General features: G+C 45.4%; 1 protein-coding gene across 1 annotated transcript in view; it reads left to right on the top strand.

Annotated features, from left to right (window-relative positions):
• DNAH9 (dynein axonemal heavy chain 9) overlaps window positions 1-16,629 on the top strand; it is a 295,671-nt gene that overhangs the window by 56,593 nt on the left and 222,449 nt on the right. Inside the window, exons 18-19 of the mRNA XM_087825845.1 lie at window positions 9,472-9,694; window positions 10,315-10,481. Of these exons, the coding sequence (XP_087681971.1) occupies window positions 9,472-9,694; window positions 10,315-10,481 (390 nt within the window). The remainder of the gene's footprint in view (window positions 1-9,471; window positions 9,695-10,314; window positions 10,482-16,629) is intronic.

The following is a 16,629-nucleotide window of genomic DNA, read 5'->3' as shown; positions in this document are numbered from 1 at the left end:
TCAACCTCCCTGACCCGACATCCACAGAGTCTGCGTTACACCTCCTCTTATTTTACGGCTCTCTCTCCAGTGCCCTTTCCATCCACCCTCCCTCTGCTGCCTAAATCTGTCTTCAGCCTGGGTGGGGCGGAGGGGAAGGGGTGGTAGTAAAGCTCAGGCTCACTCATTCCATTCTCTACCACCGCCTGGCATCTTTCCAGCTCCTTTACCTGGCACCCCTGCCACCAAATCCTTCAGACCCGTCAGGATTCTAACCCATTGGCCCCTCTGCTTTCTCAGCTTTCATTGCCCTTGCTCACCAGTCCTGACCCCACCTTGTGAAACCCCGACTCTGCATTCAGTTCTCCACACCCGCACCCGAGCAACGCATCCTGGATGAAGCAGAAACAAACCATCCTCCTGCCGGATCTCGCACATAAACAACATCCGAGCAGAGCCTGCTCACGTTCACAGATGCTTCCACTCTCTGACTCGCCTCTCTTCTTTCTCCCCAAATATCCTCTCTGCCCTTATAACTTTGCCTCCCATGCGCTGAGAAATTAGAAACAATTACAGGAGAACTCACTCCCCTTTTCCCCGAGACCCTACCGTCCGACTTGCATTTGCAGCCACACACTCAGCCGCCTCAGCGGTTTCACTAGACGGACCATCCCTGCTTCTCCAAGGCCCACCTGTTTCCTCTCACCCCCTCAAGGACTTGCTCCCCTGAAAATTCCCGTCAGTCCTCAACAGCACGCAAATGTATTGTCACAGCTGCCGCCTTTTAAAAAAGGAGAGAATGCGGCCCCACAGGTCCTTCCGGCTACACCGCCATGGAGTGGGTGCTTCACAGCAAAACTCAAAAGATGTCTCTACATTTGATTGTTTTGCCTCATCTATTGTCTTGCCGCAAACAGTTTTATTACACGATGTAGCGTGCACATGACCTAGAGAAGACGTACAACAAACCGCATCCAACTCTGCTTTAGCCAGCCAGGAAGCAGCACTGGCTGTATTTTAGAATTCCCTTGGGCGCTTCTCCCTGGTCAAATCCCTCTCCCTCCCTGCCAGACGTTACCCCTACCTAAATGCAACGTAATCCTTCCCGTGCTTTTCTTTATGGCTATATGTGTGTGTGTGTGTGTGTGTGTGTGTGTATTATACACACACCTACATACATATATACACGTGTACATACATAGTATGTATACGTATATAGGCTTGCATTTTAAAACACTATAAAATGAAACGGTGTTGCACATTACATATTTTCTGTGTCCTATTTCTTTCATTCAGCGTTATGCTTGAGACCCATTCGTGCTGGGAGTGTAGCAGTTCATCCGTTTCCATGGCAGTAGTGTTCCATCATATGGCTCTGTCACAACTTACACACCCATTCTATGGTTGATAAACATGTGAGTTGTTTCAGCTGATTTTGCTAATATCAAAATATTACATATTTTCACAATAATATACCCGTATACACGTGTATCATGGTGCACATGGGCAAACGTTCCCCTGGGGTGCACTCTTGAGAGTGGAACTGTCAGGTGAGAGAGAATGCATATGGCGCCCACTCTCTCCAGGCAGAGCAGCCAGGCGTGACGATCCCTGGAGCCTGACTTTCCCCACACCTCTTGGTATGGACAGACTGCTTAATGCTGGCCATTGATTTTAGTGGCATCTTATTGTGGCAAATATTTGGCATTGTTCTGATTATGAATAAAGTGGCTCATCTTTTTATGTTTCGAGTGAGTCATTATATTTCTTCTTTTGTGCCTATTCATGGCTCTTGCCCATTTTTTATTGGACTTTTTTTTCCCTCTTGGATGTTTAGAAATTACTTACATATTCTCCATGTAACCCTTTACCTACTGTGTAGATTGCAAATACAGTCTCCCCTCCTGGGGCTGGCCTTTCCACCGCATTCATGGTGTGTCTTGACGAGCGCTTCTTCGTTTCAGTGTAGCCACGTGTGTCTGCCTTGCCCTTATGTTGTTCTCTTTCGCCTTGTTAAATAAATCCTTTCTTGCCCTGAGACCCTAAGGATGCTCTCCTATATTTTCTCCTAGAAGTTTTCTAACTTTATCTTATACATTGAGTAGCCCCTTGCCTGTTGCTACATTAGCAAGACACAGTTCTAGTTTCTGTCGCTCTGCATTAAATGTTGGAAACTGGCAGCACCAGCCCCACCTTTTCATTTTTATTAATCAACAATTTTTGGCCCATGCCATTTTACATAAATTTTAAAATCAGTTGGTAAAAGAAAAAAATCTGTGGGGATTTTTATTATAGTTGCAGTGACTATAGATCAATTTGAGGAAAATTGTCATTTTTATTGTATTGAGTGTTTCTGTTCAAGAGCATGTTTTCTCCATTTGTCTAGGTCATTTTAAGTGCCTTTCAATACAACTTTGTAATCATTACCTTTAAAATATTTTCATGCCTTTGGCAAGGTTTATTCCTTGGTATTTTATTGTTTGGTTCCTAGTATAAATAATATTTTTAAATATTTTCTGTGCAAATGGAATTGATTTTTGTATATTGATTTTGTATCAAACAGCTTTGCTAAATTAAGTTATTAATTCTAATAATTTATCTGTGTACTTGTTTGGGTTTGCTGCATACTTAGTCTTCATCTATACATTTACGATAGTTCTACATCTTCCTTCGCAGTCTTTTTTTAAATGTATTTTATCTCTGTTTCTTATCTGACCACACTGGCTAGACCTTCCAGTCCAGTGCTGCATAAAGTGCTGATGACACGTACCATTGCCTTATCCCTGCTCTTAAAAGCAATGCTTTCAACATCTCGCTGCTGAGTATAATATTTGCTGTGAGTTTTTGTGGGTTCCCTTTATCTGATTAAAGAAGTTCCCTTCTATTATTAATTTGCTAAGAGGATTTCGCATAAATAGATACAACATTTTATTAAGCACTTTTTCTAATTTCATTAAGATAATTATATTTTCCCCTAAAAATGTTAAAGTGGTGAATATATTATTTGCTTTCTAATATTAAACCAACCTAGCGTTACTGAGATAAGCCCAACACAAAGTCTTATCTTTTCCCAATATATCCATTGGCTAATTTTGTTCGCAAATATTTTGTTTCGCGTTGACATGTCTGTGTTAGCGATCGAGATTGCCCTTCAGTTTCCCTTTCGTATGCTGTCTTTGATCCTGCTGTGTGGTTTCCTAGCTTCATAAAGTGAGTTAGGAGGAATCCTTGTTTATTCGCTGGAAGAGCGGGTGTAAGGCTGGGATTCGGTGATCCTTGAAAGTTTGGTTTAAATCTCCTATTGAGCCATCTGGGCTTGGTATTTTCTTTGTGGCAAGATTTTTACCCATAATTTTCCTAATGGGTATATGGATATTAAGGGATACCAAGGAATATAGTAAGTCACGTTTGTCTAGAAATGTGTACATTTCATGTAAATCTTCAAGTTATTGTCATAAAATGTATAATATTCTCTTACCTACTTAATCGATACAGCATCTATGGTTATGTCCCTCTTGTTTCTACTCAATTTTGTTTGTGCTTTCTGGTTTCTTTCCTTTATTAATCTTGCTGCAGGTTTACCAAAAAAAATGATTTTATGACCATATTGATTCTGTTTATTATAATTTTATTTCTATTTCAATAATTTATTCTTTTATGTTTATTATTTTTTTCTATTTTGGGATTTATTTTCTAATCTTTGAGCTGACTTAAGATGGATGCTTTGTTTATCCATGTTAGGCTCTTTTTTTTTTTTAAATATGTCTTTATTGATTTCAGAGAGAGGAAGGGAGAGGGAGAGAGAGACAGAAAAACATCAGTGATGAGAGAGTCACTGATCAGCCGCCTCCTGCATGCCCCCAACTGGGGATCGAGCCCACAACCCGAGCATGTGCCCTGACCCGGAATCGAACCCCGATCTCCTAGATCACAGGTTGATGCTCAACCACTGAGCCACGCCTAGCCGGGCTCTCTCTCTTTTTTTTAATGTAACACTTAAAGTTATAAATTTCATTCTCAGTACAATTTTACTGATATGTTACAAATCTTCATATGCAATATTTTTATTATTACTTAGTTCTAAAATTTTAAATATCTATTACAATGTATTTATATGTTTTTAACTTTCTAAGCATGGGGCCTTTCTAGCCCCATTTCAGGTACTAATTTCTAATCACTGCACTGTGGTCAGGGACAGGGACGTGTAATAAAGAGCTTCTGAAATTTCTGGAAGCTTCCTCCATCCACTATAGTATGGTCAGTGTTTAAAGTGTTCTGGGCACCCATCTGAAAAGAGTGTGTGCTCTGTAACTGCTGGGCGTAACGGCCTGTGCATGCTTATTTCATCCAACTTGTTAATTGTTTTTATTCAGATCCACTGTATCCTTTCTTGCCGGCTTAGTTTATCAGTTACAGAGATAACTGTGTTAAAAATCTTCCACTTTGATGGTAGATTGTGAATTTCTCCTTGTAATTCTGTCACTTTTTGCATATATTTTAAGGTTGTGCTATGTGAGCACACAGAGGTCAACTTTTTATATCTTCCCGGCAAATTGAAACTTTTAGCAACACATGAAAGATCTTCTTGATCACTAGCTGCCTTTCTTGTAGTAAAGTCTCTTCTGTCGTATATTAATATAACTAAACCAATTTCCCTGCTGTCTCTCATTTTATCCCTTGGCTTTCCATCTCTCTGTGCCTTTATATTAGGAGAGATTTTTATAATTGGCATAGAACTGAGTGTTTTATCCACCTTACTATTTATCTTGAAATGGTTTTGTTTATTAACGTCTATTCTGCCATATTTGGATTAATTTCTACCATTTTATTATGTATTTCCTATTCATTGTTCTTTTCCTTTTTTCTATCCTTTCTTGCCTGCTTTTGGGTTGAATTTGGCTTTTTAATGTTTTGTTTTTTCTTTCCCTTGTTCCATTTTTTCCCCTTCAGGTTATTTGGATATTGTACTATCTAGGTCTGCTGTTCTAATGGATACCATATCTATCTTAATAAGCATCCTTAAAAGGAATAAATTTACCAGTATTGTTGCTCTCCTTTCAACCCATACAAAGACTTTAGAATAGTTAGATCTCAGCTGTTCCTCCATCAAATTATAGTCCCTCACTCCTGGGAATTTCAGTTCTCTGTTATTTATTTAAGCTCCACAGATTACCCTTTATTTTTCTACACTTAATGTTTATTTAAATTTACCCACATATTTACAGATATCTTTATTCGTTGCATCTTTCTACGTTACAGACCTGCTACCTGAGGTATACCATTATAAGTTCCTTTTTAAAAATATACTTGTATTGATTTTTAGAGAGAGAGAGAGAGACACATCGATGTGAGAGCAGAGCATCGATCGCTGCCTCCCACACGCCCCCGACTTTGGTGGAGCCCGCAGCCCGGGCAGGTGCCCTGACCGGGAATCGAACCAGCAGCTTTTAGGTTCATGGGAGGACCCTCCAACCAGCGGAGCGCCCGGCCAGGGCGAAAGTTCCTTTAGAGAGGCTTATGCATGAAACTCTGTCCTTCTCTCTTTGTCTGAAGATGCATCTTTCTGCCCATGTTCCTGAAGAAAATGGCTTTGTGGAAGAAAAACTTCTAGGATAAGTGATATTTATTGTGAGTGTGTTGACAATGTTATTCCACTGCGCCCTGCCTTCCGCCGCGGCTGTTGAGCAGTCAGCCAGCGTCTGGTGGTTTGGGGTGGCTGTCGTTGCTTTCTGTTTGTTTGTTTTTGGTGTTTTTCTGTTTTTGTTTCTCTGTAGAAATCTGTCTTTGCTCTGAAGCCAATTTTAAGATTTTTTTTTTTTTCTGGTCCCCTTTTTGTCCCACAGTTTCAAATTAAAGTGGCTCTGTGAGAATTTCTTTGTTATTTCCACCTGGAATTTATTGGCCTTTACATTTGGTGTCTTTCAACCATTCAAGAAAATGCTCAGCCAGGACCCGCCCTCCTCAAGGACGGCTTCGCGCCCCTTCTCTGAGCCCTGGGGCTCCCAGACTGACGTGAGATTGTTTCACTGCAATTCTCATACGTTTCCGCTTAGTGACTTACTGCGCTGCGTCTGGACCACTCCTCCGCTTTTATCTCCAGCCACTGGCTCTCAGCTTTGTCCGATCCCCTGTTTGGCCACCCGGCAAGCTTTACGTGTTCATCAATCACGCTCTCCATTTGGGGCTCTTCTGTTTGGCTCTTCTATAACTTCACTTGCTCATACTTATACCCTCTTATTTTCTGCTCAAGTTTTAAGGCTTCTCTTTTATTTATCAGTTTTTTTTTAAGTTTTATAATACATTCAGTAGAGGATATCCTAAAGACGGCTTTTGGTTTGCCGGCTTACAAATGCCCTGTGTCCCCCTGCCGTAGGCAAGGTGGACGTGAAGGCCCCGGAGCGTCGCTGCTCTCTACCCTGGTCTCGCCCGCGGTCGGTCTTACCACAGCACGGCCACTGTGGCTTTGCCTCTCTTCACAAAGCAGCGCCACCACGTAAAGGTTATTCGCCTAAACAAGCGTTGTCGCTTCTTAGAATCCGTCACTCGGTAAAAAGGCCGGCGCACTGTCCAGGTTCTGCGCGTTTGAAGAGCCGCGGGAATCCCGCGTCCTTGACTCCGGAGCAATGCTGAGTTTATACTTGAACTTCAAGCCGGGTCAGGGCTGGAAGAGCCAGTCGGGGCCTGGAGGGTGATTCCTGAAGAAGCCCCTTCTGTCTGCGCTGATATGTCAGCTTAAAGGGAGAAGGGATTTGTCCCAGTCTGTCCTGAACTGATGTCCGAGACCCTGCAGGAAGGCGCTTTCTCCTGCTATGCGGGTCGGGAGCAATCAAGAGGCACTTAAACAAGAATTCTGCTTGTCTTTCAAATGTATTAACTGTTGTGTGATATTCTGCACAGAAATTCCAATATCCGAAATCGTAACGGGTTTAATTTTGCTGCTTCTGCCGGCTCCCACTCGTGGTGGCTTCCTTGTGTATTGTGTGACTTCTGGTTGTAAAAATAATGTTCCTTGAAATATTATCTGTGGAACTCTTTTGAGGGTTGAATTCTACTCGAACTCCTCCAGAAAGGATTTGTGTGTGTTCCTGCCGGTCGGCCAGGGACCCTCCCTGCCCCAGGCCACTCGTCCTTTAACCTGCCCGGCTCCAGCCCGCGCCCGGATGAAGGCAGGCGAGTTCCACACTGTCCCCTCCTGTGCCGCTCGCCTGCTCTCCTTCCCCTCGCCGTGGTGCAGCTCAACACACAGCTGCCTCGCAGCCTCCTCGCCTCGTGTGGGTATGAGGCTCAATCACCCGCTCCCCACATACCCCAACGCAATCGACGTAGGAGTTCAAGGTCTCCGAGGTTCCGCAGAAACTATCACACGAAAGCCAGCTACGGATCTTGCTCAGTTCTCGCCTTCACTATGTGCTAAGCCTCTGGAGATTCATTCATTTCACACCACCTTAGTGCTGCTTTTTTAAACGACTTTGAAATATTTGCTTAAGCATTTTAGCTGTCTTAGCGGAAGGGCTATCCATATTGCCGTGCATACCAGACAGCTAGAGACAGAAGCCAGCGATTCCACAACTCACCCGGCTGTCAGGCGTTTGCCAGACTCCACTGGAGCCGCTCTCGTCAGGATCACCCAGGACTTTCACATGGCCGAGTCCTGTGTAATGACCCGTCCTCATCTCACTTGTGCCGCTCAGCAGACTCAGCACAGCTGATCCCTCCCTTTTCTTAACCACCTTCTTTCTCTGGCTTTCGAGATACCTGGCATTTCATGTTTTCCTCCTATCTCCCCGCGTATGCCTTCTTGGTCTCTTCGGCTGAGCTCACCTTCTCCTCTAGACCTCAGAATATTAGAATTCCTGAAACCTCAATCCTGAGCTTGCTTCTCTATCTGTGTTCTCTTCTAGGTGATACCTAACCCAACACTTTAAGTCCATCTGTGTGCTGATAGCTACCAAATTTATATTTCCAGCTCCACCTCTCAGGGACTCTAGAATTACATTCAACCAGCATCTCAGGCCTCACACGTTTATTTATTTTTTAAAATATATCTTTATTGATTTCAGAGAGAGAGGAAAGAAGAGGGAGAGAGAGAGAAACATCAATGATGAGAGAGTCATTGATCGAGCCCACAACCTGGGCATGTGCCCTGACCAGGAATTGAACCCCAATCGCCTGGATCCTAGGTTGACGCTCAACCGCTGAGCCACGCCCGGCCGGGCAGGCCTCACATGTTTAAAACTCATTCCTCTCCCTCCAAAAAAAACCACTAGTCTTCCCTGGTTCTTTCCTAAACCTTTAAATGCCCGGAGTCATTGTTGATTTCTCTCATTCCCTCACATCTTTCCCCCAACCCACCCGTGGGTGCAGTTGGCTCTGCGTGCAAAATTATCTTGACTCTGACCCCTCCTGACACCCACCATGCAACCAAAGCCAGCATCTCCTGTCACCTGGACACTGACTTTCGTCCCTAGAAATGCCCTCTGTTCTTGTCTCCCCACCACCAATGCCACCATCACCATCGTCATCACTACCACCTCCAATAAAACCTGCTCTCCTCCGGCTACCGATCTCTTAGAAAATATAAACCAGGTCCTGTCGCTCTCCTACTCAGAGCTCGCACGCTCAGAACAGTGCCTCCACTCACGCTGCGCCTCTCTGCAAGGCCCTTCTCCCACGTCCTCCTGCGGCCCACTCCTTCACATGGTTTACATTTCCCCTCGCACGTCCCCTTAGGGAGAAAGCCTCGCTGACCACTCCACGGGAAACAGGCCTGTCCCGAGTCTCTGCCTGCTCATCGCTGTGTGAAGCTATGCAGTTTAGCTCATGTTTCCTCTCTGCTTCTCCCACTAGGATGTAAGCTTCACAGGGCAGCCCCTTTGTTTATCGTGTTTATCTTTCTGTACCTGAACCCCTGCAGCATGCTCGTAATAGATGCTCAATAAGTGATGCTGAATTAAAGAATACATTTCGTTTAATTCCCACAATAACCAGTGAGACAGAAATGATCTTTCCAGGCTTATAGATGAAGAACCTGAGGCTCAGAGATGCTAAATGATTTGGCCACGGGCTGCAAACCCAAATGTGTATGATTTCAGAGGCCAGAGTATTTTTTTATGTTCAATTTTTAAACTTGTTACTTTGAAATAATTTTGTATTTACCAAAAAAGTTGCAAAAGTGACACAGAGAGTTCCCTTTTACCTTCATGGGGCTTTCCCAAATGGTAACATCTTGTATAACCATCCTACAGTGATTAAACCGGGGAGTCAATGGTGTAGAATTGGTAACTTTATATCTCCCCAGTCGTCCCACTGGCGCGTCACGTGAGGATCCTCCAGCACAGTCCCAGCCTCACCTCTCGTGACAAGTCAGCGCCGAGTGTGGGGCACGTGGAAAGTTTTCCATAGTAAAGCTATTATTTGGGGGGAGATAAATAAACCTTCCTTTTGAGGAGTGGAGGGAAAATGGCTCCTGATGTTTCTGTCTGTTTTGCTTAGTTTGGCAGACCTTGATGTGTTTATAAAAAATAGTGAGGGCAGCTTGCTCAAGAAGGTGGAAAAGGGGGATTTCAAAGGATTGGTTGAAATTCTGAGACACCTTCTGGCCCTTAAAGAGCGACAGAGCAGCACCGACCAGATGTTTGAGCCCTTAAAGCAAACCATTGAATTGCTGAAGACCTATGAACAAGAGCTGCCGGAAGCCGTGTTTAAGCAGCTGGAGGTCAGTGCGAAGTTCACATTCTCTTAGGGAAGGGCCTGGAGGGGAAGCTTCAGGGTTCGGAGTGGGGTGAGGTGGGCTTGAGCAAACGAAAAGCAGGGCTTGGTGATGACCCAGGGTCCATGTTTCGGATAACATGTCTCGCGTACGTGTGATGCCTAACATATGCTTGAAACTCAATAAATACGAAACAATTTAGTGCTGGAGATGTACGGGAGAAATGATGTGGATAAGTGTTCTGGGTTGTTGGTTTTTTCCAGAATTAGGGATGAGCCAACTTTTTGATTCAGAGGGGAAGAGCAGGCCTGAGACATGTTAAGATGCTGTAAGAAGAAGAGTGGGACATAGAAAATAACCCAGCACTCTTGAAAGTCTAGAAAAGGGCAAGGATTACCAGGTCAGAGGGTAGGCTAAGGAGAAGGGTGTTGAGTGGGACGTCGGCGATGGTCAGAAGGGCAGGCAGCCAGAAACACAAGTCAGGGAAGTGGGTTGAGAATGGCCCGGTGATACCAGGGCATTGTCCCTGGCACTGTACAGAGATGAAGACACCTGGGCCCTGCCCGCTTCGGGACCGTGGGAGGGAGCACCATGCGGGTCTGATCACACTGAGGCCTCTTTTGCAGGAGCTGCCTGAGAAATGGAACAACATAAAAAAGCTGGCGGTCACCGTGCGTCAGCACGTGGCCCCCCTGCAGGCGAGCGAGGTGGCCCTTCTCCGGCAGAGGTGCACGGCCTTCGAGGCTGAACAGCAGCAGTTCTGGGAGCAGTTCCACAGAGAAGCTCCCTTCAGGTATGGCCCCAGGTTGCCGCCACCTCTTTCCTTTACGTGTAGCCATCTTTTGGTCACTGAGGGTCTCTCCGCTGGGTTTGTGTCTTCTCTTGGGATGTGGACACTAGTCATCTGTCGTCCCTCCCACTTAGGTCCCTCGGTCAGAACGTGGTGCTGACGTGGGCAGAGTCCGATCGTGGCCTGAGTGAGGCGATCAAGGGCTGCACAAATGCTGTGCCTTTTAAAAAGTCTAGAATGTTCTGTTCCCCCAGGTCTGCACAGGGATTTCATGTGGTAACATCACTAGAGGGTTCTTTAAAACATAAATTTGACATGTAACGCAGGGTAAGTTCAGGTGTGCAGTGTGTTACTTTGGTGCGTTTGTATGTTGTGATATGTTTGCCGACAGTGATGTTTATCCCGCTGCATAATTATTGCACGATACTATTACCCCGTGCATCTGTTCCTGCGGCTTGCTGACTGCGCCTTACAAGTTTGTGCCCTTAAACATCACCACTCCCATCACCACTCCCATCACCTGGTAGCCACCTTTTTACTCTGTTTTTTACAGGTTTAGCTTGTTTAGGTTCCACTTACAAGTGATACTATGTAGTGCTTGTCTTTCTCTGACTTACCTCCTTAGTAGAACGTGCTACAGGCCCACCCACATTGCCGCAAAGGGGAGGCTGTCCCTCTTCCTCATGGCTGAATGATACTCCATTACCTACATGTTTCACATGCTTTTATTCATTCCTTCATACGTGGGCGTTCAGGTTGTTTCTGTATCTTGGCTCCTGTGAGTAATGCTGCAGTAAACGGGGTGCATGTATCTCATTGAGATCCTGTTTTCATTTCCTTCGGCTATATACCAGAGCGGAACTGCTGGGTCGGATAGTAGATCTGCTATTAATTTTTTGAAGAAGCTCCATATTGTTTTCCATAGTGGCTGGAATTTAAATTCTTAGGTTTTAACCAAATTGTTAGTATTCTAAGTTCTCACAGAATCCTTTTAGTTAAAAAAAAAAAAAATGGCTGATAGAATTTCAAATAATTTTGGAGGGCATTTTGGTGGCCTAAAGGAAGGACTTGAGGGGAAAGATTTACCTTGGGATGTGCATTCTCTGCTTAGTAATGCTCAGGCCCCCCCCTGCTTGTGATTAGGGCTCTTTACATAAACCCAGCAGGATGGGCGCCCATTCCCACATGTGCACACATGGCTCCTCTCTCGGAGGCGCCTCCCTTGGTCCACTGTCAGCACCGGGGGAACATGCTGGTTCTGAATAGTCCTTGGTCTTCCGGTTCTGAGTGGATCTGTGCCTGCTGGTTCTGAATGGCCCTGTGCCTGCTGGTTCTGAATGGTCCCATGCCTGCTGGTTCTGAATGGTCCCATGCCTGCTGGTTCTGAATGGTCCCGTGCCTGCTGGTTCTGAATGGTCCCGTGCCTGCTGGTTCTGAGTGGTTCTGTGCCTGCTGGTTCTGAGTGGTTCTGTGCCTGCTGGTTCTGAGTGGCCCTGTGTCTGCTGGTTCTGAACTGTCTTATGTGTACTGGTTCTGAGTGGTCCTGAGCCTGCTGGTTCTGAACGGTCCTGCATCTGCTGTTGAAATGGGTGCTGAACCCCACTTCAGCTCCAGGATTTACTTCCTGCTTCCCTGGCGGAGCTTCTCTCTGGCTCTCCTTTTAGACGGACTGGCTGGGAACTCTCCAAACCTGAAAACGCCCTGTGAGGGAGGAAAGAATGTCTTCGTTTTCAAGGGTTACTTACCCACAGAAATATAATACTGAGAGGCACAAGTTAACATAACCAATGAAACAAAAACCACACAACTTTATTGACAGGAAATATAGCACAGTGATTAAGTACATGGCCTTTGGGTTCAGTCTGCTTAGTGTTTCATCTCAGGTCAGCAACTTACTGTGTGTGTCAGGGAAACCTCTCGGTATCTCTGTGCTTGCGTCTCCTCATCTGTTAAATGGAGTTAATAATAACATTCACCTCGTAAGGTTGTTGATGGGCTTAAAGAAATCATCTCTGCAAGTGTTTAGCACAGCACCTGACACCAGGGTGACCAACTATCCTGGTTTTCACACTGAAAGTCACACATCCAGGGAGGCCCTTCCTTTTCTGGGACTGTTGATCACCCAGCCTGGCACGCAGGTTCATCAAACATTTACGAAACAGCTACTACCTCCCAAACATTATGCCTGAGCTACAGAGAACAAGGTGAGTGTGTTAAGAGGCCAGGAAGGACAGTGTTAAGGGCAGTGTGCATCAGAATCCCCTGGGAGCATTCAGAACCTCCAAAGTCCAGCCTTGCTGCAGACCAGCTGTGTCAGACTCTCGGGGTGACACCTGAGCAGCAGTAGCTTGTAAAGCTCCCCACACGATTCCAGTGTACAGCCAAGTTTGTGACTGCTGCCCCAGGGGAGCAACTGGTTTCCCTGTAAGCGTCCTGCCATGTGGCTCCAAATGAGTCTATATCCTGCAGAGTTATTGCCTTAGGAGCTCTGCCCTTGTTCCAAAGAAGCATCTATTGCTCAGAACATTTGTGGATCCTTTCGGGTCTTTTCTGTGAGAGCTTGAGGCAGTTGCATTGACACTTCTGGCATGCGGTGGAAGTTCTGAAATTCCACAGTGATGGTGCGGAGCCAGAGCTGACGAGGGAGCTGGTTGCCAAGGTGGGTCTTCCTGCTTTGTGTTAGCAACAGTCACACTGACTGCAGCAGCCTTAAAAATAATGGTACTAATATTTTTGCATCAGCTGTCTCTTAAGAAAATTTCAACAAAGAAACTCCAAAGATGTTTGATGAACTATCTTCCCAAACAGACTTCTGGGACTGCTTGAAAGGAAACAGCAGCTCATTTGCTGGTGCGTTTCTGCAAGTCTGTTGGAAATCGGTGTCCCTCCCTCCCTCCTTCGTAGTTACATCGTGCAGTGTATCGATCAGCTGATGCTGTTTCTTCATTTGATAGCTGCACTGTTTTTTCTTTCTTAGCACTTGTATCTGCTGGTGATGAGGACATCGCTACTCTTTGCTAGGGTTTCCAAATTCACATCTGTTAATTTGACATGCAGATGGATCTTTGCAAAAGAATCCTTTGAAAAGAACCGCTCACAGCAGAGTGGAAAACCAAACACTACCGCAATTTCGATGTATTTCTCCTCTTGTCAAGAAAACCGTCAGGACTTGAGCAGAATTGTAGATTTATTCTGAAGCGAATCTTAGTGGGTGTCAGCTCATGTTTTGTTTGGTTTCTTAATTTGGCGTTTGTGAATGTATGTGTTTAAAATTTTTAGGTACTGTGTGTGGCAAATGAGTTTAATTCTGGTTCCTTCGCTTTTATATCTTTATGAATTTCTAAAATGCAGACCCTGGTCCATGCCTCTATGAATGCAATTTTCTGCTCCTGATTAGATTATAGGGTAAGCTCACATTGATCTTGTCTTTGAGGAGAAAAAGAGAGCAGTGTCTCATTAAGCTCTGCAGCCTGACAGGTGCTGGGTGAAGCCGGGTTGCTTGGGTTGAGGCTCTGCATGTCCAAGTCAAGTTTTACTTCCTCCTTAGTGCTTAACTCTAAGCTGTCTCAGCATATTCCTAGCTGAGCGCGCTCACTTCACAGCAATTGGCTAAGTCATCATGCTCAGATTCAAGAACTTCCCACGAATTTTAAAATTGGAGACTAGCTCTTCCCTTTGAGTGAAAGGAATGCTTCATTCATACTTCTAGCTGCATTCTCTTCTTTAGTCTTCTTGACCTTGAGCAAGGTCTTTCTGGCCTTGAGGAATGATGCCCATGACGTACATTCTTCTTACCCACATCAACACCAAGTAACTCAGCCAAAGCACTTGATCCTTGTGAGCTCCCGCTCAGTGGAGGCCATGAGTGTTTTCCGCTGGCTGGCAGCCAGATGCCATGACCGGTTGGGAGAGCATTCTTGGAGACACTGTCTCACTGGGTGTGGTTCTGCATGATAACCAGAGAAAGCAGGGCTCTCCAAATAGCCCAGTGGAGCAGACACCAGGAAAGAGGGCTCTGTCTCGCTTGCACAGTGTCTGTTGTCTGTAGAAAAGAGCTGTATGAGTCATTAAATCTCCCAGGGACATATTGATATCCTAAGACATGTCATTGGTTCCGCTTGACCCTGTTCTTCCAGTTAATCTGACTTGTTCACATGACTCAGGCTTCCACAGAGCAGAAGAGGTTCTGGTCTCGACAGTGGGGTTAGCAAAACATGATGGAAGTGCTAGGATTTTAAGATAATACACATTCCCTGATCTCAAAGACTTACAGCCTCAGGGACAGTTTCAAAAATGAGTCATCAGACATGTCCTTTGGGTGCCACCTCTAACCCCCACTGAGGAGACAATTCACACCTCCTGTAGAAGATGGTGCTTGAGCCAACAGGCAAGTGAAAATTGGCCATTTGGAGAAAGGGCGTGGGAAGTGAGGGTGTTCTGGGCAAAGGCAGAAGAACAGACAAGGGCACAGAAGAATGAAAGTCGAAGGAACAGCTGGAGGACTGCACGTGTGCGCGGCCGGAACGCAGGACGTGGGAGGTGAGAAAGGAGAGGTCCATGTGCCCGGGTTTTGTCCATGATCAGCCGCTGAGGAGTCTAAATGCCACCATCTCGTGGCTGCGGAGAACAGAACAGGGCAAAACAGACTCAGGCCAGGCGCTCCGTGGAAGCATGGATTTGAGAGAGCTTCGGGGGGGAGAATCTGCAGGACCGACCGAGCGTGAGAGGTAAAGAGGGAGGAGAATCCGGCGTAATTCTCCACCTTGCATTTTGGATGCGTGAGTGGAAGGTATTGTTGCACTGCTCACTGAGGCTGCAGAATGAGAACTGAAAGATCACGAAGTCAGGCCACGTTGAGTTTTATGATAACTCTGGGGTATCAGGCAGAGGCGGGCCATCCGTCATTCATTGCGTGTGCAGACGTGGAACCGAGACCAACATGCACCAGCTGCCAGCTTCCCAAGAACGGAGCCGCTTACTCCCTCTCTCCCTGTGCCCCTGTTGAGGCCAGACCTGAATCAGCCAGTTTTCTCAGATCCCGTGCACGAGCACCATGCTTCCATTTCTCTTAATTATGCTTTTATTCATCCAGACTTCCCAGGCATTTCTCTTTTAGATTAAAATACTTTTGCATCATTATTTTAATTTCAAAGACTTACTACACTCTTTGCCCTCCTGTTACTTTCTTGTTCCTATACTGTATTGCTCCCTCAGGGTTTGGAGAACTGCTTCAAGTTTATTAGGCACATAAATCAGGTCTGTGAGTATCCTGACAATTTGCACTAGAGTTTCAAAATGGGAAGGGGGTTACCTGCCCTCATGTCTAGAGGTTCCTTTCACTCCTTAGGCCAAATTAACTTCTATATGTGCTCAACTACAGGAAATGATTGTGCACAAATTTAAACTATAAACAAAAATTATGCCAAAATTATGCCACAGGGTAGATGAAGTTTGGAATAGGTTTGACAAATATTTGAGGAACCAACATTGATTAAGAATGTTCATGTGTGCTGAGGAAAGCATGGTTAGAAAGATCATTTATTATATACTGCATACACCCCCAAACACTCAAGTTGTCATCGCACCTAATAAGTTTTTCCTGAATTATAGTCCATTAATACATTAAACAAAATGTGGGCTCTTAGAATCATGTCTGACAGATTTTGTACTAACACCAAGAGGCTTTTCTGGTTCACTCTAGTCAAGATAAAAAGAAGAACATCCCGGCCGGTGTGGCTCAGTGGTTGAGCATCGACCTGTGAACCAGGAGGTGACGGTTTGATTCCCGGTCGGGGAACATGCCCGAGTTGCAGGCTCGATCCCCAGTAGAGGGCACACAGGAGGCAGCTGATCAATGACTCTCTCTCATCATTGATGTTTCTCTCTCCCTCTCCCTCTCTCTGAAATCAATAAAAACATTTAAAAAAAAAAAACAAAAAAAAACAGAACATACACACTCCAACCAGTAGTCTTTGGAAATGAAGAGTAAGCAGAAGGGCCATTTGTGCGAGGCGACCTCTCCTGCTGGCCCACGTGCCACGAGGATATTACCTTCTTTCCTTCCATGTCCTTTTCTCCTGCTCTCATGGGGCAGAAAGCTCCTTGCCTGTATAGACAGAGGCCCCCGCAACTCTGGGAACTCCCACCTCGT

Source organism: Miniopterus natalensis, chromosome 17 (genome assembly GCF_054644295.1).
Source record: "Miniopterus natalensis isolate mMinNat1 chromosome 17, mMinNat1.hap1, whole genome shotgun sequence".
Lineage (NCBI taxonomy): Eukaryota > Metazoa > Chordata > Mammalia > Chiroptera > Miniopteridae > Miniopterus > Miniopterus natalensis.
The sequence above is the reverse complement of the archived record's forward strand: the minus strand, read 5'-3'. Positions and strand labels throughout refer to the sequence as shown.